At 40.6% G+C, this 25,110-nt stretch overlaps 1 protein-coding gene across 3 annotated transcripts in view; it reads left to right on the forward strand.

The window, feature by feature from the left end:
- Positions 1-25,110, forward strand: part of spns2 (SPNS lysolipid transporter 2, sphingosine-1-phosphate) — a 54,616-nt gene that overhangs the window by 26,115 nt on the left and 3,391 nt on the right. For 2 of the 3 annotated variants that reach the window (XM_067494148.1, XM_067494150.1), the window contains 10 exons: positions 4,269-4,405; positions 7,449-7,600; positions 9,451-9,517; positions 12,350-12,492; positions 13,221-13,373; positions 13,639-13,828; positions 16,093-16,158; positions 16,725-16,823; positions 19,622-19,785; positions 21,935-21,971. In XM_067494148.1, the coding sequence (XP_067350249.1) occupies positions 4,269-4,405; positions 7,449-7,600; positions 9,451-9,517; positions 12,350-12,492; positions 13,221-13,373; positions 13,639-13,828; positions 16,093-16,158; positions 16,725-16,823; positions 19,622-19,785; positions 21,935-21,971 (1,208 nt within the window). Of the gene's footprint in view, positions 1-4,268; positions 4,406-7,448; positions 7,601-9,450; positions 9,518-12,349; positions 12,493-13,220; positions 13,374-13,638; positions 13,829-16,092; positions 16,159-16,724; positions 16,824-19,621; positions 19,786-21,934; positions 21,982-25,110 lie in introns of all 3 variants that reach the window. The other variant, XM_067494149.1, reaches the window with a different exon arrangement.

Consider the following 25,110-nt stretch of genomic DNA (forward strand, 5'->3'; position numbering starts at 1 on the left):
GCTGAACAACTTTATAACTTTATATGACCAGAGATTTTCGGCCTGTTGTCTTCATCAGGGTCTGATGAAGACATCAGGCCGGAAAGAAAACGTTTTTCTTAACCTTTGGAAATCAACAATGGTTTACGAGGAACTGACCTATTTGTTAAGCTAATAGAGGAGAATGTGTTACATAACCTTATTGAGAAAGGCAGGATGTCAAGAAAAGCTGACATTGTTTTAACTGTTGTTTAATTGTTTTCCAGCCTATGGTTGAGTTACTTCTTTCAGGGACAGATGTTCATGTCATGCCGTCATTGATAGCTATCATAATTACAGCAGCAACAACACCACTGCTCAATCTTCAGGAATATATCCTATAATTTTACTTAATCTGAAACTCTGAAAAGTTTAACTTTAAGTTCATCTGTTGCATGTTTTTGACGGAATATTAATTAATGTGTCAAGATATAAATAGAAGTGAGAATAATGTTGCTCTTGGCTCAAACGTTAGTGAGTTGGCGTGTTGTAAAAGTTGGTCACTGTCTGAAAACCCTGTCAAAGCAGACCATTGTCTTCTAAATGAGGTTATGAAACTTAACCAGTTATGTTGCAGTGCAGACTGTGTACATTAAATGAAAGGTTTTCCTGCTGCTTGGCTCTTTTTAAAAAAATTAAAGATTACCATCTTTGGAGACTAGTCAGAACTTATCTGCCACGGTATGATCACACAAACAATGTGGACTTGTGGTGCTCCACTACATAAACAAGAATCCACAGAGAGACAATAGTTGTGAAAAGAGGAATGTGATTTGTGAGGGCGGGTAATATTTTTTTCTCATTTAGGAGCTGTTTACTGTACGTCAGTCAAACCTTTCCTGCTACCTGTCAGCAGGGCCATTTAAAGTCTTTCAGGCCACAACATTCTCCTTCAGAGAAGGAGCCTTCCAATTCTCACTGGCTGTACTGAGAGTTTTGGGTGTGACCTGGACTTATTGTCAGTTGTGGTTTGTATGTCCTTCCTACAATGTCTCGAAATAGACTGAAGACATTTATTTTCCTGTCACTACTGTAAGTTCATTCTCATTAATCAAGACAAACGTTGAAAGCAATGTCAGTGTGCTGCATACAAAAAATTACAGGTTCTGCAGCAGACAACTCTTTTATCTTTTTAATACAATCCCATAAATAACATTTGATGTAGTGTCAGAAGGAAGGAAAACATACAAGATCTCTCAAAATTAGGAGGAAATCGTTGTGTCAATGTATGACACAACAATGTAAGATGTTATTTGGACTCTTCTTCAGCCTTCAGTCAGGACTGACAGAAGAGGGTTTGTAGTGACAGGACATTTCCTGGGAGTAGACAAACCTCCATTAAGGTTACATGCGATGTCTGTGTGCATCCAGTCTGAGTGACAACATCTATTTTGAAACAAATTTGTGTGACATTAGATGAATTAATCTTCTTTTCTTTACATTGACATGTTTTATGGAGAGTCTTGTTCTTCTAGACAGGACATGCCTCATAATCACACTGGACAAAGGCAGATTCCAGACATCTTAGTCTCTTTTGGACCAACAAATCAGGTCAAAGATAACTAGACAACCTGCAGCAAAAGTGAAACTTACCAAGGTACAACATTCCCAGATGACTCTTGTCAAGTAAAGAAAGCATATTTGTAACTGAGGTGTGACAGTAAGTCATTACCATATTTCTCTTTGAGTTCAAATTCGTTTCTTGAGAAAATGTTTTCTGACAGTCATTGCACAATAGACCCGTCAAGAGCCAATACACTTTAACTTTTCAATAGATGAAAGCTCAAAGCAGTATTAAAGATACCTTTTTTCTTTTTCTTTTTCTTTTTTTTAATTTGAGGACTAGGTGTTGTCTCTTTTTTTAAACCAAAGTTAAGTTCGTGCCAAACACATAAAAACAAATATATACAAAACAAGAGCTTCCTTTCCCCTGATCAGAAAGCAGCAAGGTTAATATAAAATAAATGTGAGCAGACTGTCAAGACCTCTTTTTCCATGTCTTGATAGAGCCTTGAAAATGGTGTAGCATGTTAAAACTTTGCATGAAAGAAGACACATAAAAAGGGTAAGTATGTTTTGAAAAACTGCTCAATAGAAATAAAAATAATGACTGAGTTTTAAACCCCATGTGGACCAGCTGGTGGTGGGTGTTCTCTCCTTTATCTTATCTCCAGTATGCACAGCACACCACCCTGCTTTGTGTGTGTGTGTGTGTGTGTGTGTGTGTCTGCGTCCGTGCGTACATACATGGGTTACTCCAGCTGGGCAGTGGCTACAGGGTGAGTTGGTTAAGCTCTTAAGAGAGAGCCAGGCCTTCACAGAGCACTCATCAAAGTTATTTGGCATTATGCAATAGACCTGCAGCACTTACAGTAGCCACATACAGTAAATGCCTGGGATGGGGGCTTCAGTAAGGGAGAGCAGGAGGAAAATGCAGGCAGCAATACGCAGATAGTGAAAACAAAGGGCCGAGGTGGGAGAGACTCATTATCTGTAACGAATCCATCTGTGAAAACCCAAACCATAATTGATTCATTAATTAATAATAGAGCAAATTAGATTTAAATTAGATTTCAGATTACATTTCACTTTGTAAAATGGATGTAAAATGATTTATTCTTTTGCTCCACAAGTCACAGTGGTATCACAGCAGCTGAACTCTGTATTGCTGTTTCCTGTGTATAATCTCAGATAATTTCAAAGAACTAGATGTGTAATTGTATAATCATTGTATAAAGCCTTTTTTACATTTTGAGTCAAGATGTAAAAAAAAAATGAATGAGCAGTGTTGACGCTGTGTTTTAGAATTTATTCAAAAACTAAATTTGGAAATCAGTGCCATCATGGTTATTCTGTATTTCCTTAGGCAATGCGATGATGAGGTGCAGACTGTTCTGTTCTTTGCTCCTTTCTATGAATGGTTACTCAAAACTGATTAGTTATTCATTTGAATGGATCAACTTTAAGCTATTTTTATGTGCTTGTTATTGTCGTATTTTTTGTAGTACAGAATTATAAAATTATGCTAGTTGAAATACAGTTTGAATTGAGCATTAATAAAATACTGTATTGCAGTTGTTCATAACAGACTGAAATACCTGCCTGGAGTTATTTCATTTAAATAGCTGCTAAATTGTTATTCTTTTTACACAGTTTTTTGGTGACTGTCAGGTTATGAAAGAAATGTTTTCCCTTTTTCTCATGCCATCATATCGCATGTTCAAAACTACAGTTATGCTATAATCTGATTACCGTCCCTTATCCTGTTGGTTGGCCTCAGCAGCTGTGGGACTGTGAGGCCGCTGTCTTATATAACACCCCTCCTCTCTTTTTCACTCATATCCTCTCCTCCTCTCCATGTTTATGCTGATGATGTGTCAAAAAAAACTGCAGCCTGCCTCCCCAGCTCCCCTCACTGCTGTCAACAGTAACATCTCTGCCCTTTCTCTTCTGCAAAGGGACAAAACTCCGTTTGAGAGCATTAAAGATTCAGGACTGTTTTGCTTGGTTCTCCCCATAAATATTGACTAAAAGCCCTGCATATGAGGCCTAGTTGCCCAGTCAGCAGTGGGGCAATTAAAGCAAGTGTTCCTTTTACTGTGACATAAGATCAGTTGTAGGAAATGGAAGAATTATCTGTGGCCACACAGTCATCTCAGTCCTTTCCCAGGAGTAGAGTGGGAAAGAATCAATGCTGGTGTGTGATGTGTTGCTATGAAATGTCTTCTATTTTTACTGTAATTTCACTAGTCATTATATTAAGCCCTGGCAGTGTGGTACTGTATTTGGAAACTACTTATTTACTACTTACTCTGTACTTTTAACATTTGTACAACATCTCCCCCTTGCTTCTGTTCACAAATTGAATCCGATACAACCCACATTGCCTTTCTCAGTGTCATTACACGCTGCCACATCATCTCTAGCTAATATTCTTTTGCCAGGTTCCTTGTAGCATGTGTAGGTGAATTATGATGGAATCCTAACTGGTTGGAATTGAGTAGCGGTGTCCTCTGGCAGTCCTTCACTGTGTGTTTCTGGCTGACTGCTATCACACAGTTTATCTGGACAGGTCTTGACTTAATAAGCAGACCGTGGGAGCAGACAAACTTGGCAGTTCAATTTTGAAGGTTTTTACTGGAATGTGCAATTAAAGTAACACAACGAGAATGCAAATATCCATCACTGAAAATCATTTTCTGTCAGCATATTCAAGTAACATTTTCTTCTTCCTTTTTTTCCCTCCGCAGTCTTCATCTGCAGCTTCATGGTGGCAGCTCCCATCTTCGGTTACCTGGGCGACCGCTTCAACAGAAAGGTCATCCTGAGCTGTGGCATTTTCTTCTGGTCTATTGTAACTCTGTTGAGCTCCTTCATCAGTAAAGAGGTATGGCATTGCATACGCTCTGACAGAAACACAAGAGCTCCAGTGTTATTCTGTTAGGCTTCTGTGGCTGTGATACGGTCTCCACTGACGAGCTAATTATTCTCATATGATCTGGATATGCTTGATGTTAAAGCTAGTGAAATGAAATGACGCTCTTGTTAAGTCAGACACCCGCTTAGCCTTTGTAGCCATTCTTCATGGCTCCCTCCCTCTCTTTCCCTCTCTCTCACTGGCTACCAGCCAATCAGCTAATGAAGGCCCATGCCTCAGCGTTGTCTCAATTACAATGCTTCAGAAGATAAGACTCTGTGGTTTCACTGCATCTTGACAACGGGATTTAGATTTGATATCTCTCAAAGCCCAGTGTGCTGGGCGGCGTAGGACACATTAAACAATAACATTATTCTTGTGTTGGTGAGGATGTGGGGGGAGGGGGAAGCCCGCAGCAAGTAGTCATTACATTACTGTTATGGGCACTGTGTGTGTGTAGACAGATTTCATTATACAGATATGATAGACAGTGGTAATAAAAACTGGACAAACTGATGACTTGATTGGCAGAGAGATGTGCCACTGGTAAATGTGTGTACCACATGTCTGCAAAGCAGCGTCATGGAGTCCAGCAGCCTTGACTCTCCAGTGAGTAAGCCCGTACGATGCCGGAGCTCTCCAGGCCACAGCTCTGAAAGGAAATGACAACTCAAAGATGTTGATGGTGTCAGAAGGGCGTCCTTTGATTTAAATCCCCTATGGATTTGTGTATGGACTTGTGTGCTACAGGACAAGATGGCAGCCTTTTGGCTTATGCCTCAGCAGGAAATACATTCAGTATGCTTATGGTTAAGCTGAAATGAGGAGCCTCTTCCACTCTGACTAATGACACAAAGGCAGCTGCCTTCTCTTGAGGAGCTGGAGAATGATCTTCAGTGCCCTCAGTTTTTGCCTCAAACTTTTAATTCCATGCTCAAGTTATGTGTTCCTTAGCTTGTCAATCACAGGAGACTAAATGAGATGGCTCTGGTGTAATGATGATATGTCACTGTCGCCATGAGGAAGGAAATAAAATGTTGATGACCAGTTAAAAGTGAGTCCTCTCATTGTGCATTTAAGACTCTATGGGGCAGTTTTTGAAAGATTTGAATCAGTTTCTTAATAACAGATGTCCATTTTTTCTGCATGACCGCAACACATCTTTGCCCGACAAATAATAATTTGTGGGTCAAAATTCAAAGGTATTAGTGGATCTCTGTGGCTTATTAATGCTTCTGACTGTTAGCCAAAGGGGTGAAAAAGATATGTTGCAACAACCTACAGCTCTTCTAAGTTCATCATTGGTTACCGCCGTGGACTAGAAAACAGTCACTTCATTTATTCTTTTCTCATGAACATAAACAAGCTGAGATGGATAATGATAATTTAATACTATTGTTTAATGAGGCCTGGCTGCAAGGATCAAAAATCCTTTTGTGTGTCAGTCAGCTGCCACGTGTCAAGTCATTAGAGGCCCATACTGTAAAATGAAAAAAGCATAAATCAAATAAAATGCCTGTAATGTTTTCTGGACTAATGTTGTTCTCTGCAAACATTATGTGATCAAGCTGATGTTAGCAGCTCAAAACACCACAGTGCCTAAACAGCTTCGCAGAGCAGCTTTAGGATTTGTCTGAAAACGGGTTGAAAACAGTTAAAGCGAAGTAGATTTTTTTAAACCCCCTTATTATCTTTTATCTTTTTGTGATCTTCAGGCTGCTTTTATGGTCTCTAAACCTCATTTTTGTGGTGTTTTTCTGGCAACGCTCTATGGAGCTTTTTTTTTGTCATTGCTACTAGCATTTCTGGCAACAAGGTGACCACACAAACAAGCACAGCAACACACACACACCCACACACACACACAAACACACACACACACATAGAGCTACCATCATAATCCCACTAAATGGTGAGCCATTAAAAAAAATAGTCTGTCTTTGGATCATTCAAAACAATGTGGCAAACATCACAGTGAAAGCTTGGTTGGGACCAACCATAAACACAGCTGTTTACGTATATTTCAAAACTTAAGACTGACAGCCCCTTTATTAATCTTACACTGCTGACTTTTCCACACACTTGAAAAAAGAAACTTGAAAATCTTCTGCCTACCTAATACTTTTATCCAAAGCCTGCTTTAAATTCACCTATTCATACACCGGTGACCATGCAAGGGGCTCACTTGACATATTAAGAGCAACTTGATATTCAGCATCTTGGCCAAGGACACTTTGGCATGTAGCTGGGTGGGACCAGAAGACCGACAACTGACCCTGTATTTGGTGGATGGCTACTCTACCCCCCCCAACCAATATGAAATAAAGTGACCTCATTGCCACATTATGTTGCATAGGTTCAATATGCAACCCATTTTACTCATGGGATAAGACACAGTATATTAATTATGCGGCCAATATTTGCAACTTGCATTGTTCCACTGTGTGGGGGAATCAGATTTCTTTGCACCTCCACAAGCAGATATTGGTGCCTGGTGAGTTGCTGTTGCCATGGAAACAGTTAACAATCCAGCTGCCTACATAGGTGCCCCTCCTAACATGTGTGCTCCTGTAAAAGCCTTTTAGGTATTCACCTTTTTATCCTGTAATTATTAAAGATGATAAAAATGATTATGCATTAATACGAAAATTTAGTATAGCTTTTTGTTTTGGGTGATCAACCAAGATGTTCCAAGAAAGCTGAGAATGGTATGACAATCTCTCAGCACTGAAAGGCTCGAGCTCACTGTGAAAGCTTTATATTGAAGAAGTGTTTCTATGTACTCTAGCACACTTGGTTGCTTAATCAGTAGGGTATCAGTAAACTTTGGGAGATAAAAGTAGACTTGAGCTGTTTTTTTTCCTTGTGGCAATTACTCAAAATGAAACACTGCAGATGAAAACAACATAAATCACTGTTGGGTTAACACTGACAGAATGTTCCCCTGCTGTGTTTGGTAACAAAACTCATATTTCCTCCTTACCTTTGTGTTTTTCTTTCCCCCTCTCTGCAGTACTACTGGCTCTTTGTGCTGTCCAGGGGTCTGGTGGGCATTGGTGAGTCCAGCTACTCCTCCATCTCTCCCACTATCATTGGGGACCTGTTCACTAACAACAGCCGCACCATGATGCTCTCTGTGTTCTACCTGGCCATCCCATTGGGAAGGTAAGATCCAGACAGACTGGCATTATTGCAGCAGATGCTGGAAATAAATATTGTATTTTCTTTGAGACGATGATGCAGACGTTTATAAAATATTGAGTGATAATGTTCAATTTAATTTCATCCTTTCTTCAAGTACTAAATCCAAGGTTGCACAGGAATTAAAATAGGAGCATTAAAATAGATAATTAGAATTACAGGATCCTGAAATAGAGAAGGTCAGCCTCGCTCCTATCTTTTGCTCTTTTTTGCTGTTGCAGCAACCACACAAAGAGCTCGTGTGAATCTCAAAGCAGGGTGGAAGGTTTTTTGCAGATGTGGCTTGGGGATGTGGGGGTATGAGGTATTATTAAGCTTAAATCTCCAGCCTTTTCAGTTCATTCAGTCAGAAAAAAGGCCACTGGGAGAAAACAAACAAAGACAAGCAATAAAAGATGAATGTACCGGTGGATAGAAGCCACTTGAGAGTTATCATTATATACTGTACAGATCCTAACAGCATGCACTTGAGCTGCTGCATGCTGTGCTGTTTTTCAGCTCCTGCACACAGAATCACATAAAAGAAAAGGAACAGGGAAATGTGCAGCACTGTAGATGTCAACCTTATGTTGCAATTACATTGTCATTTGCTGTCAATTTGTTGTTGCAGATCAAAATTTAGTGATGATTAATTATAGCTCCATAAATCATACAGTGTAGTAGTCATAAGTGTTTAGTAAGAAAGGAAGGACAAACTGTCCCATGAGCGGTCATGTTTTGAGCTGCCAAAATGTTTGGGTCACAGTAAACTGCCCAGCAACATAGACAATAGAAGGTGAAAGAGTGGGGCTTAGTAAAGCACAGTCACATTTCCTATCCAATCTCCCACTTGTTTTGTCTTTGCTAAGGTTGTTGTAACCATTTCCAGGAAGTGACCTCAGGAATTAGACCAGATTTAAAGGAAATGTATTCCCCTGTCCGCCTGTTTATTTTTTTGTCCATAGTTTTTTAACCATGGACAGGGTTCAGTACCATCCCCGTGTTTGATGTGAGCATTTAACTCATGCTTAAGTTTTATTGGTGTTGTTGAACTTTCCAAACACCCTGATAACATTAGCTGTTAGTCACCCACTGGATATATCATATGCTGTCTGAACTGCCTGTTTGTACTGTGATGTTATTTTTGGAGAACTAACCATGGAAGCATTGCCGCAGACTCGTTCCCCTTTTGCTCTGAGTTGTGTCTGTGTCTGAGTATGTTGTGTAAAACCTGTTACACATGGTTTGACCTTTTGGCAGCCAGCGCTGATAAGAACCAACTCTGATGTCCTGTTTGTTACATTTGATCATCCACCTATTGGTCCAATCTGCACTCCAATCAATTTTTGTAGAAACAGAGACATCTGTCCTTTAGCTCTACCTGCAGGCTGCGTGTCACTATAATACACACACACACACACACACACACACACGTCACACACATAAACGCTTTTTAACTCTGCTAAAATTGAATTATACAGTAACTACACACAGCCTTTGGCCAGACAACCATGTTAGACTTCTACTCTGTTAAGCTGTAATGTTGCACCTGGATTTTGTGATTACAGGCACAAATCACACGTCCACAAATAGACCAACCAACCAAGTTGCTACCGGTGCTTTAATCAGTAAAACTGATATAAGCTCTTCATGTGAAGCAGCCAACACTCATTGCCGATTTAATCAGACTCCAAACAGGATGTGTGTAGTGTAGGCTTAAGCTTAAGTGAGGGAAATGACAGACTGACTCATATGCTTTATATATAACGCGGTTCAGGAAGTAACGTACATGATTATGTGTGTTGCTAAAATGTAGCTTTTGTGTTTCTCTGCAGTGGGCTTGGTTATATCCTGGGTTCCAGTGCCAAGGAGGCAGCAGGAGACTGGCATTGGGCACTGAGGGTAAGAGCATCGTTATTATAACCCACAATTGCGCATACACACTCAAACACACACACACAAAGCCATATGAAAAGTCCTTACTGCAGGGTTTGTTGCTGAGGCCTGTCGTGGATAGGGGGGTGAAAGGGGTCAGACTTGAAGAAAGCATTTGCGGAGGGGGCACATGTGGCTGTAGAGGCCAACCAGGCTCTGATATTACAGGGAAGTGACAGAAGAGAAAGCGCTAGAAGGTGAATAACTCACACACAAATCAAAACCCATGTCAACATCAGCTCCAGCCTTTCTAAAAATGTCTGCATCAAATTCACTTATCTTCTACAATGTGTTCAAACTACAAAGCTGCAGAGGTTCAGGTGTGATCTGACGGCTGCTGCAAGGAGAGTGGATTTCTATTAAACATCAAGGCTGATCCAAGCTTGTGTTTCTGAGCTGCTGTAAACGCGTTTATCTTTTATTACACTTTACCCAAAGACTTCATCTTTGGGGAAGCTGGATCAATGTCGAACTCGCTGAATAAGAAGGTGTCAGTTCTTCCTCGGCTTTGCTGTAGTGCCTTTTTTACAAAAGCAACTACGTAAATGGGTGCCATGGTTCTATTTTTACTGTTATTGTTTTTTCAAGAAGCTCCATAAGGGAAATGTGGGCTCAGGACATGATACTAAAAATAAATACACTTTCATGCTTGTGATTGGTTAAGCAGATGTGTTCTTTTGTCATCAAAAAGCACAGGAGCCACTACAGCAATAATCACCAGCATGGTGCAAGTGATCATGTTTAGTAAAACGTATTTAGGGAGAAGATGCTATTCAGAGAAAGTCATAGTAAAAATAACAATAGAACCCGTGCAGTAATAGTTATTTTTATGGAGTACCCATGGTTTGCAAACCAAACAGGAGGAGACATGTTTGATGCAGTGAGTCAACAATTATTATAAATATTTTTACATCAGTGATATTTAAGAAGTGAAAATATGTATTAGTGAATGCACTGCGCCTGCCTTGTCATGGGGCAGTGAAAGATCAAGGAGCCTGATTTTAGTTTGACCAGGTAACTATGTGTTTCTATGCACTAGCTCAGAAAAGGTGCTCCAAGAGCGTTAAGCTGGAGCTCTTTTGATTGGATGCTAATTTCACAGCCCAGGAGAAGTGAATCTGTAGAAATCTGCTGATATAGGGGTTTTGCTTTCAGAGACAAAACTTAATATCTTCTCAGGAAAAGACGCAGATGTTGACTAAGAAGCATAAATCACTGCCATAGCAGTGTTTTACAGGGACTCTATTGAGTACTTGAGAAAAAAGCAATTTAGAGGGGAACAGCTCTGTAAGACATGCCAATAGTAAAGGAGAGGACCAGTGACAGCCTTTACAGGACTACCTAGGAGCCCCTCACTTTGGGGTCAGCTTTTAAAACTCTTAGAACAAATTATGATCTCACTCTTCTTATGAACAGACAGACTTTTAAAGGAAGACATTAAACATTCTATCAGCAGACCATGGGGGAAGGGGATTCCTAAAGATGACAGCTCTCTGGGTTGGAGGAAACAGGAAGTCCAGTTCTTCTTGCCTTGATGGAACACTAAAAAAACCCTTAACAATGAGCTGGGGCATTGTGTTCCAAAGCAGCTACAATGAAATTCAAATAAAACAGTTTCAAAAGCCAATTAATCACCCCTGTGGCTTCCAAAGAAAAACAAATGCCAAGACTTGAAACGGCTTTTGTCCAGCAGTATCCTTCGTTAAGGGGAAAAAAAACACCGTAGCACTTCCTTTTGTTTTGGCCTGTCGTGTTCCAGCTAACTCGCTGAAAAATGGACTGGAACGAGGTAAAAAGGTGATGCGTAGAAATGAGGTGAATCACAGAGCACTAGCTAATTTGTTTGATTGTCATCTATCCAGGCCTCTATTGGATTATGTGGGAGTCAAGGTCAAAGGTCACAGACCCCAGATGAAGTCACTTAACAATTAAAAGTATTTTTCTTCAACAATAAATGCTTTTTCTTCCCTTAAGCTGCATCTGTTTAAAAGCACGTTATAGAATTCTCAAGTAGATCTTGATCCAATTACGTTGCTCCACACAAGCAGAAGAAGATGGAGATACAGTATAAGAAAAGGACATTATCATTATTAACACCTCTGAGAGAGGCCATATGCACTGTGTAAATGAGAAACGATGAAAAACTTGTGGGCGTGCTCACACACACACAAACACACACACATTTACATCCACTCACACACACAGGTTTCACGGAACAACAATATTTATGCATATAAATGGTCTTTTATAAGCTACAAAATATAATATGATGAATTTCCCCCGACAGATGAAATTGGTTTTGCTTTTGTGAGTCATTTGTATTATTCAAACAAATGCTTTACCACACATCCCATCCTGCCTTTTGTGTTTGTCTTCCCCTCACACAGACACACACATTCACAAACATGTTACCACATCACCCATAAAAGATGACATGAAACATAGTAGCAGATGGGCACTTATGAGGCTTTTACCTTGGTGCTCACAAAGAAGTTCTCAAAGCCAAATGACTCTTTTTAGAATCTTGTATGTGTATAGACAGGGCCACACTTAGAAACACACACACACAATGAACAAGAGTAAGTAGAGGCAATGTTCTGAGCTCCAGAGGACTTGTATAAGATGTCAGACGCATCTGTAAACACTGTCTATTCAGATTAAAAACACACTGTTCTTTGTCGGTTCATTTCACATTTGTCCCCTCTAAACCTCTCCCAAGCCTGGACAAGTTTGAATAACCAGTCAGTATGATGTGGTAACATGATCTGAAGCCCCATACATCTTTTTTTGTCTCGGTAGGTGTCCCCACTTTTAGGCATCACAGCAGGAACTTTGATCCTGTTCTTTGTGCCGGAACCAAAGAGAGGCAGCGCCGACCAGATGGGAGGACGGATCAGGACACGCACTTCCTGGTTCTGTGACATGAAGGCGCTCGCCAAGAAGTAAGACCTGCTTTCAGATTCAGGTTTTGGAAGACTGGCCTGTTTGTCATCCTACCTGATCCATGAAAGGCATATTTACCAAAATGACCAATGATATTCCCCTACAGCAGATCACTAACAGCCATGCAAGCCAATAATTCACCTTACACTTGATGACTGACTGGAGACATGCATTAGCTGTGCAACATGCATAATAACTATTAGAGGAATGGAAATGTCAACAAAAGAGATAGTGTAAAGCAGTTTCCGTTACTCACCACCACTCAACAGTCTTACTAAACTTTGAAGAGAGATTTGCATCTATGATAGTGAAGACCCTTGTTATTATATGACCTTTGGACTGATGTCTTAAAAATATGTCTTTAACTTCATATGTAGATGCAGATTATTGGAGGTGTTTTAGGTGAACAGTCACTGAGTCACCACAGTGTGACTTTTAGCAACACAGACTCCTACGTTCTCCGCCTAATCAAACACCAAAATCATTTAAGCACTGTGTTATTTTTGTCTGTCATGTCAAACCTGACAACTTCAGCTGCATTTTGTCTCACGTTACTTTTCATTTAGCATCAGAGCAGCTTTGTATACTTACTTTCTCACCTTTAAGAGATAAATATAATCTTGTTCAACATTAAGTGAGGTGAGATAACAGATGTAAGTTTATTTTTTTGTGTGCCAAGATAATCACCAAATTGATTTTGTGTGTCCTTGTGTTTCCTTGTGGCCAGTCGGAGCTATGTGTTCTCCTCCCTGGCAACGTCGGCGGTGTCCTTTGCCACAGGTGCATTTGGTATGTGGATTCCTCTGTACCTTGTCAGAGCCCAGGTGGTGCAGAAAACAGCAGAGGCCTGCACGAAAGAGATCTGCAGTAGCACAGACAGGTGGGAGGTTAATGGCTGAAAACAAAGTGTGGGCTCTGATGCTTTTGTTTGACTTGTGTCACCTGAAACACTGTAAAAGAAAGAAATCACACATGTACAAAGCATGATCAACGGGATTTAAGTTAAATTCTGTAAATGTAATAATTCTGGATGTATATCAATTTGGCACCATTTCTGTTAAACTATGCTATTATTAAAATGTGCTTAAATCGATCTGAATGGTTGCATGACTTAACAACTTGTTATTTCCTCCCCTCCTGTCTAGTCTAATCTTCGGGGGGATCACATGTGTGACAGGGCTGTTAGGCGTGGTCATTGGGGCAGCCACCACACGCCTGTGCCGCCAGAAGACAGAGAGAGCTGACCCCCTCGTTTGTGCTGTCAGCATGCTGGGCTCGGCCATTTTTATCTGCCTCATCTTTGTGGTGGCCAAGAAGAGCATTGTAGGAGCTTATGTAAGACCTGTTTTCTGTCAGTATGGTGTGTTGTATCCACAGGAGGAAGTTGCACGCATTTTAAAACCAAGAGAGAACTGTTATTTTTATTTGGCTTCCCTAATTCCAGGAACTAACAGGTCTGTTGTAAAGTACAACGCCCTCTTGACAAAAAGTAATATTAGTATGTTCATAGTGAATTAGCCTTATCCAGAGGGAATCAATGGAGAAAGTTTGGTAACTATTCCAACAAAGAAAAGCTTTATAAAACCCACCAGGCTGGGGTTTAAGGGAGTGAATAGGACACCTTGCCTGATGCCAGTTCCTTTCAGGCCCAGACGTTAAATAGGGGGGGCTTGCTCATCATAATGAATACCTTTAATTGAAGGCGAGATTGAGACGGCCTTAGGGGCTGCTGCAGGTACTGTAGCTTAGGTTCATTACCAAAAGCTGACAGTCTCACTTAAATGTCGAGTGAGTTTGTGTTGCTTGCGAGACAGGAAAGGGTGCAACTTAACATTTACTGGTCTAAAACAATGCAGTCTGAGCTGCTGGGCCCACCAAGCACATTTTTCTCTCTCTTATCAGAGACAAAGGAATGGGAACTGACTCAAGTCAGTCAGTAACAACGCTGGAAAGTTGAGGGGAAAAATGGAAAATATTTCCCATGCGTTTCAGGAAACATAACAAACAGGCATCTATATCCTAAATATGTGACCTCTTCATTGACTTTTTACTGTGTTGTGTGCTGTTGGATCAGTGCAGGACTTACTTTAGAGTATTTGTGAGATGTGATTAAGAATATCATGTTGTTTGTATACTTTGGATGTTAAGTCACTGAAATAGACAGTAACTACTTTTAAAGTGTGTCATTATAAAGCATTTAAAAAAATGGGGAAATAATTTAAAATAGTAAATGCATGGAATAGTCCAAAAGTAAATAGACTGTAACTACTGCACAGTTTCTAAAGGAAGTAGTTCATGTTTTAACCAATGTACATAATAACTTGTATGCAATGAATTAAAATATTAGGAGATTCCATGAGGTCAAAAGCACACAGTTGTCAGGTGTCTCACAGAAGCACCACTCAGCCAATTACAGACTGAGATGTGGAAGTATCCATATTAATTAAAGATCTGTCCAACTCAATTTTAAACCGTTGCTGTCTGACAAATAGGCTTTACCTCTTGCTGTTGCATTCAAGTGACAAGTCAAATTCCTCTGTAGAATATGAGATTCGGATGATTAATGTTTTTGCCTTGGATTTTCTCTCAGATCAGGATCCAGGAATAAAATATCTTGTTGTGTGAAAACATACACATATAGAATTGTCTTTTAACTGTAACAGGCCGTGATTTCAAACATATTAATTTCTTCTCAGATTTCTCTACTGTACACATTAGATCATCATAACGTGCAGCAGCGATTGCAAGTGATTAGCTCAGGTTTCATAGCAAAAAGAGCTGACAGATGTGTCATATTATAAGGCGTGACATGGTTGTAACTGTTGGCGCTGTGCTGTCAAGGCCCCACTGACCCCTCGCAGCTGTTGTCTCGTCAGCACACAGCTCTTCTGAGGAAAGGCCGGGCTCCTTTCTTCTCAGAGGCAACATGGCGGTCACACTGTCTGGCTCACACCTGTCTGTGTCTTCAGACTCCATCTATAGCTCTCTGTCCTGTGCTGTAATTTCTGCACACGGACAACAGGGTTATTCCCCTGCAGGAAACAACAGCCATGTTAAACTGCGCCAGACAAAAGCAGTGAATACAGATACTCGAGATTCCACTGCAACCAAATCCCCCTGGTTCGGATTTTAAGAAAGTGGCCAAACACAGCTGCTGCCAGCCTGTGTATGGACAAAGGCCTGTCCTTCACATTTTCTTTACATTTTCTCCACCCTTATAGAAATATGACGTAAATTCACACCTGGATCCAAACTTAGTCTTAGAATGTTTCCACATTTAAATTACAGCTTTGATGAGAAAAACAATCCTTATCATCTCATGCTTTTTTTTCAGGCCTTAGGTTAAATATCCGGCTCAATGGGACCAAAATGACGGCCTCCACATCCACGTATAATTAGGCCAAAGCATAATAACATGTTTTTAAACCACCACAGCCAAAGCACTTCTATTCAGCAGTAGATTCCCACACACTTGAGCAATATTTGCAACCTCCTATTTTTGGCTTCACGTCTGGTTACAAGTCTTTTGTTCAGTAGAAATTAGCTGATCTTAATGAGCACCACTAAATGTGCAATTTCTTCTTCTTTTTTTTTTTTAGGTTTGCATCTTTATTGGAGAAACACTGCTTTTCCTGAACTGGGCCATAACAGCAGACATTTTAATGGTAAGTACTGAGAACCTATACTTAGCCACTGGCCCACTGGAAATTCCTTCTACAAACTATACCAAAATGGCAATGATCCAATTATAAACCATTTAGATTGGTGAAATATGCAAGTGGACTCCGTGGTCTTTGTTGGTTACAGTCTGAGTGGAGCTGATAATTACTGTCTCAACCGGGACTTATTCCTATACCGCTCAGAGGATGGAGGGGAGGCCTTTCTCTGATGTATGTTTTGATACTTAAAAGTGAAAACAGGAGGTTGAGTGAGCCAAATGAAAATAGGCTTCCAGTAAGGTGGGTGGACCAAGCAGCTACTTAATTTGTAATTAGGTTTGAGACTGTGGTGAGTATGTAGGGACAGAGACAGGCCATTAACCAGCATTTTTACTGTGACTGACAGCTCTGCCTGGGGCGCTGTGACCCAGTGAGGTGGGCTCTGCCTGCATAATTGATGACCACAGGGGTTGTTTTTACATGGGTGACTGAATCTTTCTACCTCTGTCTCTTCATCACTGTACACAGTCTCTTGTATTTTTCACCCTCCATTTCTCCCCATCTCTGCGCAGTTTGTCGTTATCCCCACACGGAGAGCAACAGCAGTGGCCTTTCAGAGCTTCACATCTCATCTCCTGGGTGATGCAGGAAGTCCGTACCTGATAGGCCTGGTAAGAGCTTGTGCTGTGATCATAGTGTCAAGGAGGGGATATATTTAAAGTTTACCTTGGGTTGTAAATCCTAGCTAGAATGTGCTACTTCAGCCTCATTTATACACACATACACGCTGCATTTACATACTAGTTCAGCTTTCGCTTTAAGTGGGCCAGTGCAAAGTGAGGTACAAGAGCAGCTTTTAGCACACATCTCAGGAGGGCTGGTGAACACAGTTGTGATTTCACCACTGCTCTTCAGGCTGTCAGTGGTGTTTTCTAGTAAACGTCATGGTTCCCAAGAGAGGCCAGCATATGTGATTGGACAGGAGAATGGGCCGATCAAGGTCACACTCAAGACCCCCCCCCCCAGGATACAAGAGCTGTTTACTATTCAATAGAGTGTGAAACAGGATTCACCTTCAATTGTCAAACAGCATTCTTTTCATTCCAAATAGAAAATCTGCATTTTTAAAGTTAAATAGTAACTCATAGGGGGTACACATTCTTTATCTGTTTGTATGTACGTATACAGGAACTAAAAACAGGCTCATGTGCATCAATAATGCAGTAATGTCATCAATAAGATCCTATTACCAAGCCATCGTAAATTTGAGATGTGTTTGCATTATTTTTTATTGTCATGCCTCTGGCTCACAGCCTAGGTCATGTTAGCAAAGGAAATGGAAGACGGATTAGCGAATCAAACTGGTCCTTGAAATTCTTTGTCATGGCCTGACAGGCTTGCAACAGATGCAGTCTGTCTGTTGAGATATACAAAGTGCTTTGTGCTCTTTTTTAAAATGGAGACACAAAGACTGGGGCTGTATTGTTTCTACAGACAAGATAAAACCCTGTGTCATCTCCTAATGTACATGTTTCCTACTGACACATTTAGACACACAGTACTTTTAAAATCTGACTCGACTCAATTACAAATGAACGTAATTCTGCAGTTTGTTAATAGGTCCAGAAACAACCATTTTGATAACTGATTAATCACTTTAGTCATTTATTAGGCAAAGATGTAGACATTTGCACTGGGCTTTCTCAGATGGCAGATTTCTCTGCCTAAAATTACTGTAAAATAAACTGAATGACGAATAAAATGTTAAGTGTCTAGACTACGGCCTACCAGCATTTATGGAAAATAGACAAAATTGTATAATACAATTGCTTCAGTATTCTCCAAGAACATTCCAAAGCCCAAATGTCTCAATAATAATGTAGCTCACAAACAAACACACACACTGCCAGTCAGTCAGAATTACGTCAGCATAGACCCACAGTTAGCCAGTGACCCCAGTCTTCTCCATCCAACCTCTAGCGCTCACGACTCCCCTCTGAGTGGCAGGCTGAATGTCCGGGGGTTTCTCACTCCTCCACAAACAGCCGACCAGCGATGCACAGAAAGCTCCAAGTGCGTCACCACTCACTCCTGAGTGGAGGTTTAGCACGCGAGTAGGATGGACTGGTCGTGACACACTGAGCAGAGCGCGGGCAGATATAGAGTCATCGATGCAGACTGGCACAAATCCTGTAAATGAGAATTTCAAGAAAAACAAGACTGGTGGTTATTGCTAAGCAACCACGGAGAATGTGAATAAGTAAGTGTGCAGCAAGCAGACCAGCAGATAAGGTATCAATACTACAAAACACTGCAGTGTTTCCAGTGCACCAGTGTTTTATTTAGTGGGAACGCCTGTAGATATCAGTGACCACATGCCACCCAGCTACAACTTCCTGTTGTTAGACAAAAAAAAGAAAAAATCTGAAATTCTCATGTCAAAACCCCCCTCCAGCTGCCACATACCGTAAGTATCCCCTGGGAACAGATAATGGACTCTTCCTATAATACGTTGAGGCCATAGATAGAGTGGGTGGCAAGGGATTGCTACAAACAATCTCTCAACAATCTCCCGAGAAATACCTTCTCGCTCGATAATTAGACGAGCATCAGTTTGCTAGGTATTTTTAGCTGTAACGTGCAAGTTGCAGGCAATTTACTCTACCTGATGAAAAATGCTCTTCATGGGCAGCACACACACGCACATATAACTGCTGGATATATTGCACATTGTGTTACGCATGTCATGCATTTTATTTCTTCCACCACCTTTTCTTCATCTCTCTCTCTCTCTCTCTCTCTCTCTGTATACTCCTCATGGCATATGCATGTACGCACAGGCAACACAAACTGCATTCACACACAGACTTCCTCTTGTCAGCAGTTCTCCATCGTCTCATTCTGCTGATGCTAACACATAATCAATATGCTTCAGCTAGGGTGACCTATGGCCACTTACGCAGAGATGAGTTGAACCCCCCCGCAGCGTGTTCATTCTGCGAATATCTCTATAGCATCTATAAGCTACACGGGCAGCCACCTGTCCATCATGACTCTCAGTATGGCGATCTGTGTGTGTTTTCAGATCTGCCTTATGAGTGATACTGGAGAATGTTGATACACAGTTCTTCAGCTGTTGTTTTCCTCAGTACTATGCATGACAGCCTGAATGCCAGCCCTCCACAGCAATATGAGCTATTTGCCGTGAAAATTCTGCCTCGCTTCAAACTAAAACAGGGCCTCTTACATCATACTGTGTGTCAGTTTGATCGTTTGCTATAAAGAAACATGCAGAATCACTCTGGAAAAGTGTTTATTGTCAGTTTGAAACCAGGATAGCATCAAGTAGTGTGTCAGAGCATGACAGGAAGATCTTTTGCTGAACGATTAGTGTGAATTAATTTCTCCTCTCTTGTGTCTGTTACTGTGTCCATGTGTCTTTGTGTTTGGTGTGTTTACCTGGGTGCAGATCTCCGACGCCCTTCAAAAGAGCTACACTATGTCAGCGCTGTGGCAGTTCCTCAGTCTGGGTTATGCCCTCATGCTTTGTCCTTTTATCATCGTCCTGGGGGGCATGTTTTTCCTGGCCACTGCGTTGTTTTTCCTGGACGACAGAGAGAAGGCTGAGAAACAGTAAGTGATTCAGACATTGTCGGAATAACTCATCATTATTTCATTTATTATTTAGTCATTCATTCTTTAAATATTTAACACTTGCCCGAGTTGCCCTCCACCGACTTTCTGTGGAAGAGCTCTAAAAAATCTGATCACGCAATAATATTGGTTTTATCCTTACTGCCACCGAGAAACAAAATTTTTAGAAACTTTTTTTATAATGGTAGAGTTTGCGTGTCAGGGACAAGCTGTAGTGATGCCAACAATGGTGCCAACCCTGCACAACTCAGAAAGGCCCTCAAGCCAAAAGAAAGCCTCAGTCAGCGAAAAGTGCTGGAGAGCTGACATAAGCTGTTCTAGCCATCAATTTGTTAAACTGTGCTTCCTTAGACTTGTACCAGCTACAGCCTCCTCCTGTTCATGTATTCATATTTTCCTCTTTCAAACACCAAGGCCTGAACACTGAGGCCATAGTTGGTCATGGCCTTAAAAGGCTGTTACAAACACAAGCATCCTCTTTCAGATAGTGAGACGTGACTTCTTGTTTCTTTTTGACAATGTTTTCCAACTATTTAATATGTTGATACTCCCCTGGTACCAGTGATCTCAGAAATGACTTCCTTCCTGTAGATGATGAAGTACAATTTTAGACAGGATGGCAGTCTGCTGTCTGACGTCTGTCTGTAGTCATTGCCTCTTCAGCCTGTGCAGTTTGTTGCTGGTTGTTGCCACACAAACAAATTACACTTTTCAGTGTAGCTTAAACAGAAGGAGCATTATTGTTATCATAAAATCCCAAAAAAGCAAGAGTTGTTGAATTTCTTTTTACCCCTAACCCTTAGAATTGACTGTATTTTTAAATCTAAGAATCAGGCTATAATCCCAGGTATTTTTCCCCACTGTTATCTTAACATAAGCGTGAAGAGGAACTATAGAGAGCCAAGCTGTGGCCTGCTGTGGGCGGTTGTGGGAAAATCAAAAAGCAATGCAAATCAGTGACAAGCAAGTCACACCCTTGCCATTGTGCCAATAATATACACTAGTTTGTGGTCCGACATGAGGTTCCAGCTATTTGATGGCACATGATCCCGCTAACTGTATTTAACCACTAGCCCCTTTCACATAACAGGCTGGAGGGTAAAGCGGACTGAGTTAAAGAAACACACACACTAAAAGGCACTAAAAGTTAATTCCTTTTTTTACTAATATGATCCTTAACAATTAATCAAGATATGTATTTTTTACTATTAAGTTTGGTTATTGTGTTTGTAATTAAGCCGAGTGATCCATTTTTGTTATAGTAATCACGTTATCATATGGCAACATACAGAATAAGCAGACATTTATGCACTGTAATAATATCCCAGTTCTAGTTATAGATAACAAATTATTGATCATACATTTCAATTCTGCAGTTATGAATTTTAATTATCTGCCTTATTAGAAATAAATGTAGTCTGGGAAACTTAGAGTCATAAAGCCTTCTACACAACCATACACATTTGTAGTATACACCACAATCAAAAAGAACAATTCTCTTCACTCTTAATAAGCCGCAAACGGCGCATCAGGACAACATGCACAACTGCATATAACCTGGGTGTTTTTGTGATATTTATAGGTTCCATTCATACTATAAAGTCCTCAATTTATAAATTCCTCCGCCTTTACGGAGCAGAGTTTTCTTCCTCTTTTGAGTTTGTTCTCAGACTCTCAGCTCTATTTATAAAAGGAGCAGGGATGAATGAGTTGCTCACTTGAGCGCCGCTGTCTGTTTCCAGCCTTAAAGAGAGCTTTATTATTTCTAGGTTGTTAGCTTTTTTTGGCTGCAGGGGAGCCATTAATAGCTCAGGTTTTAGTGCATGTTACCTCCCCACACATTTATCCAGTCTACATTTACACTCGGTGATGTGTGAGAGCAGAACTGTCTCATGTGTCGTGTCAGTGTGCCTTGACGGTACAGATCCATTGTGGGTCAAGGCAAGCTGAGCACTGAAGCCTGAAGGGGATCAGAGAGGCAGATAGTGATGAAGTGTGAAAGAAAGACAGCGACAGTCAGCATGTGAGGAGTGAAGTTGACAGAAAAAGAGAGATTACTCAGAAAACAAATGAAAAAATGCTGAAAGTTTTTGTGTCCTAATTTGTAAATCTTTTTTTCTATCCTCAGCTTGAGCCAACTGACACAACCAATTTCCTCAGTAAAGGTATGACCAGGTAAATTCCCTTTTCTCATAAACACACTTTTATTGTTTACAGTTTATTGAGTTTCACATTAGCAAGTGTGCATGGTTGATAACATTTAACTTTTATAGAGCTCTGTCTTCTGGTGTGCATCACCAGTTTCATTAGGAGACACAGATTAGAAAACAAGATTTTCTGGACTTAAAAGACACTTTGGCCTCTTTATCCAGAACTTTTATTAGAGTGCAAACATGGGAGGTGATCCCTATGGTGATGTACGAATGATTGATCAATGATCCATTTCCTGTGCCATTGTACTCAGGAAGTGTCTAGACATTCTTGCAGTGGTGGTTATTTAACCAACTATCTGGCATCTTATCAAAAATGGAGCTGACTTCCCTGTTTCCTGCCTTTATCAGACTCGCACACAGTGCAAACCTTCTCTAATTATTAACTCAGGAAAAAAACACACTGACAATAACTGGCAGCACACCAGACAACCCCAGGACAATGGGGTGCTGCTGTAGATGCCTGTAAGAATAACAAGTTTAAACTCTGACTCCCAGATTAGACGTACAAGCAAACTGCTGTGACTTATTTGTAAAGGTTATCATGTTTAACCAGAAGGTCAAGGTTTTACTGCTTCCACCCCTTTCCATGTAACTGGATTTATGTGGCCTCTAAACATTTTTCAAAATGCTATATGTACACAATGTGTAGCCTAAAAATACTGCAGGTCATTATTTTGTATACTGCTGCTTTTATTACAACCACCACCCGATAATTTCCAGTCTGTTTCTTTAGTCTGAAATGCTGTGGGTTAAAACAGCTTACTTTCATATTCTCAGGTAGCCTTCACTAAACACTCATGTTTCCTTGGTTTCCAAGGAAGAGGCATTATCACCTTTGTCCTTGAACAGGACAGCAATGACAGCTTTGCAAGTATCTCCTAACTTTGGCAAGAAAAACAAGTAAAATTCTGATGGATGGCCCATCACAAGAAACTTCTAAATCTGTGCAATGTGATTTGCATAGTGCACTGACAAATGGAATGCAATATGACTCCTGATGGGAGGGAATCAATCTAAATAGCTAAGGTATGTCTTGGAAAACGGGCTGTACACATGGTAGTTAATAGGCTACAATAGTCAGTATCACCGGTACTGCACTGTTATTAGCAATGGCAGGGTGGCATTAGCATGCATGGCTAATGACAGGTAACATGAAAGGCTCCCACATGGCTGCCACACATATCAGGCCTTAGTGGCAGCTAAAGCTCTCAGCCCGAGGGTTCCATCAACTCGGTGTCACTCTGAGAAGCTAAAGCAGTTTCCCCGTGTTCCTAAAAGGACTAATTATAGAGCAGCTTCACTAGGTCAAAGTTGAAAATGCCTGTGAACTGATCATTTCTGTTCTAACGTGAAACCACAGAGGATATATGTGCAGATTGATTTTCAACAGATTTGTTTTAGGGGATAATCCAATCAGTGACAGGGAATATTTCCTCCCTTGGGTCTGATTCACAGATCAATAGAGTTCACAGTTCACCCAAGTGTGAACCCTTGGAGGTCTGACATGCTGATCTGTGAAGGAACAGAGGGAGAGGGAGTAGAAAGAAAATATTATATCAGAAGCTGTGGTAGTTTTAGAGGAATATTTCAATCACATAAAAAAGTGGTATCTGACAAAGAGCTGAAGTAAAGCGGATGAATTTAGACGAGGAGAGAAAAGACACAGCCACTAAATAAATGAAGATTAATAGAAGCAATGATGGCCTAAACTGTTTTACATCACAAGCTATTAATCTGTGGCAATGAAATCCCAGGCAGGGATCAGATACAGTGAGATCCAATTAACCTTCTCTGCAGGAGCAACCAGTCTCTGCTGACCAGAAACACCCCACACAGCACCATAACTGGAGGACTTCTAGGGCGCTGTCAGTAACAACAATCCTGTAGTAGAGTAAATTTAAACCTCAGATTTACTTAGTGCTGTGCAAACTTTTAACTGTGTGTTTATTCAATTCCTTCTTTGTATGCTTATCACTGAGAAGTGCTCAGTGAGTTCAAGGTGCAATAACCACAGGCCCCCCCCACACACACACACACACATACACACAGTCCAGCTCTGATTTGACCTCTACAGCTACATTCAGAAATGCCCTTGACTTTCAGATCATTGTCTCTCACAATCAGATGAATGAGTGCAAAGAAGAAACTCTGCTCCCTTTAACATATCATATGTTTACCACACCCTTCCACACTTTTTCCAACAGTACTCAAATTTGAAATCAGTCAGATCTACAGTGTTCAGTCATAATTTGCATCCTGCCTGCCAGAAACCACTACACGCAATTTGATTAGAGTTTGTTCACTTGCCAAACCAATGAGACCAATTCGTGGCCAACAGTTTTCAGCACAGTAATAGTGAAGCAATACGGAAACGGGCCAATCTCGCACATATCAAAGCATTCAGAGGTCTATGTCATGCTGGCATTTGAGCAACTTAATTTAACATTTGACACATAAACAATTGAGATTTTCCAGTTTACAATAATAACTGAGAACAATGGTTAATCCTTAAAAGGATTGGATTTGAATCCACAATACATTGTTTTCAGAAAATTCCCTAATCATCCTGTTAAAGCTGATTCCCCATAGTTACACGGAGTTGTTATTCTGCAGCACATCAGGTGTGTGTATACAAGTGTGTACAGCTACATCTGTGTATGGAAACGCAGTGTCTGTGGTACTCTGGGTGTGTGCAAACATGCATTGTGCACTAATCCTATTGTAGTGCTAGTAATAGCCTGTGTACTGAAGCATCCAGGGCAACGTAATGGCAGACCTCAACAAACAGCTGGATGCACCCGCATTTCTCTCATCCAATCTGAAGAGTGGCACCATGAATGCATAATGGTTGAAACTCACACCTGATCATTTTCTCTGCATGTGAGCTTTGTGTGTGTAGTTTGAAAGTTTTTGAGAAGTCGAAACCAAGCTACCAGCTTGGCCAGCTACAACATTTATGCTATTGGTTCCAATCTAATTTAATATCAAATTACAATGAAGGTAGCAAAACTCTCCATTGATAATACTTATGTTTGAAGACAGGTAATGCAGCACTTTTCCTCTGAACTAAATTTACGAGATTTAATACTGA

Source organism: Channa argus, chromosome 24 (genome assembly GCF_033026475.1).
Source record: "Channa argus isolate prfri chromosome 24, Channa argus male v1.0, whole genome shotgun sequence".
NCBI lineage: Eukaryota > Metazoa > Chordata > Actinopteri > Anabantiformes > Channidae > Channa > Channa argus.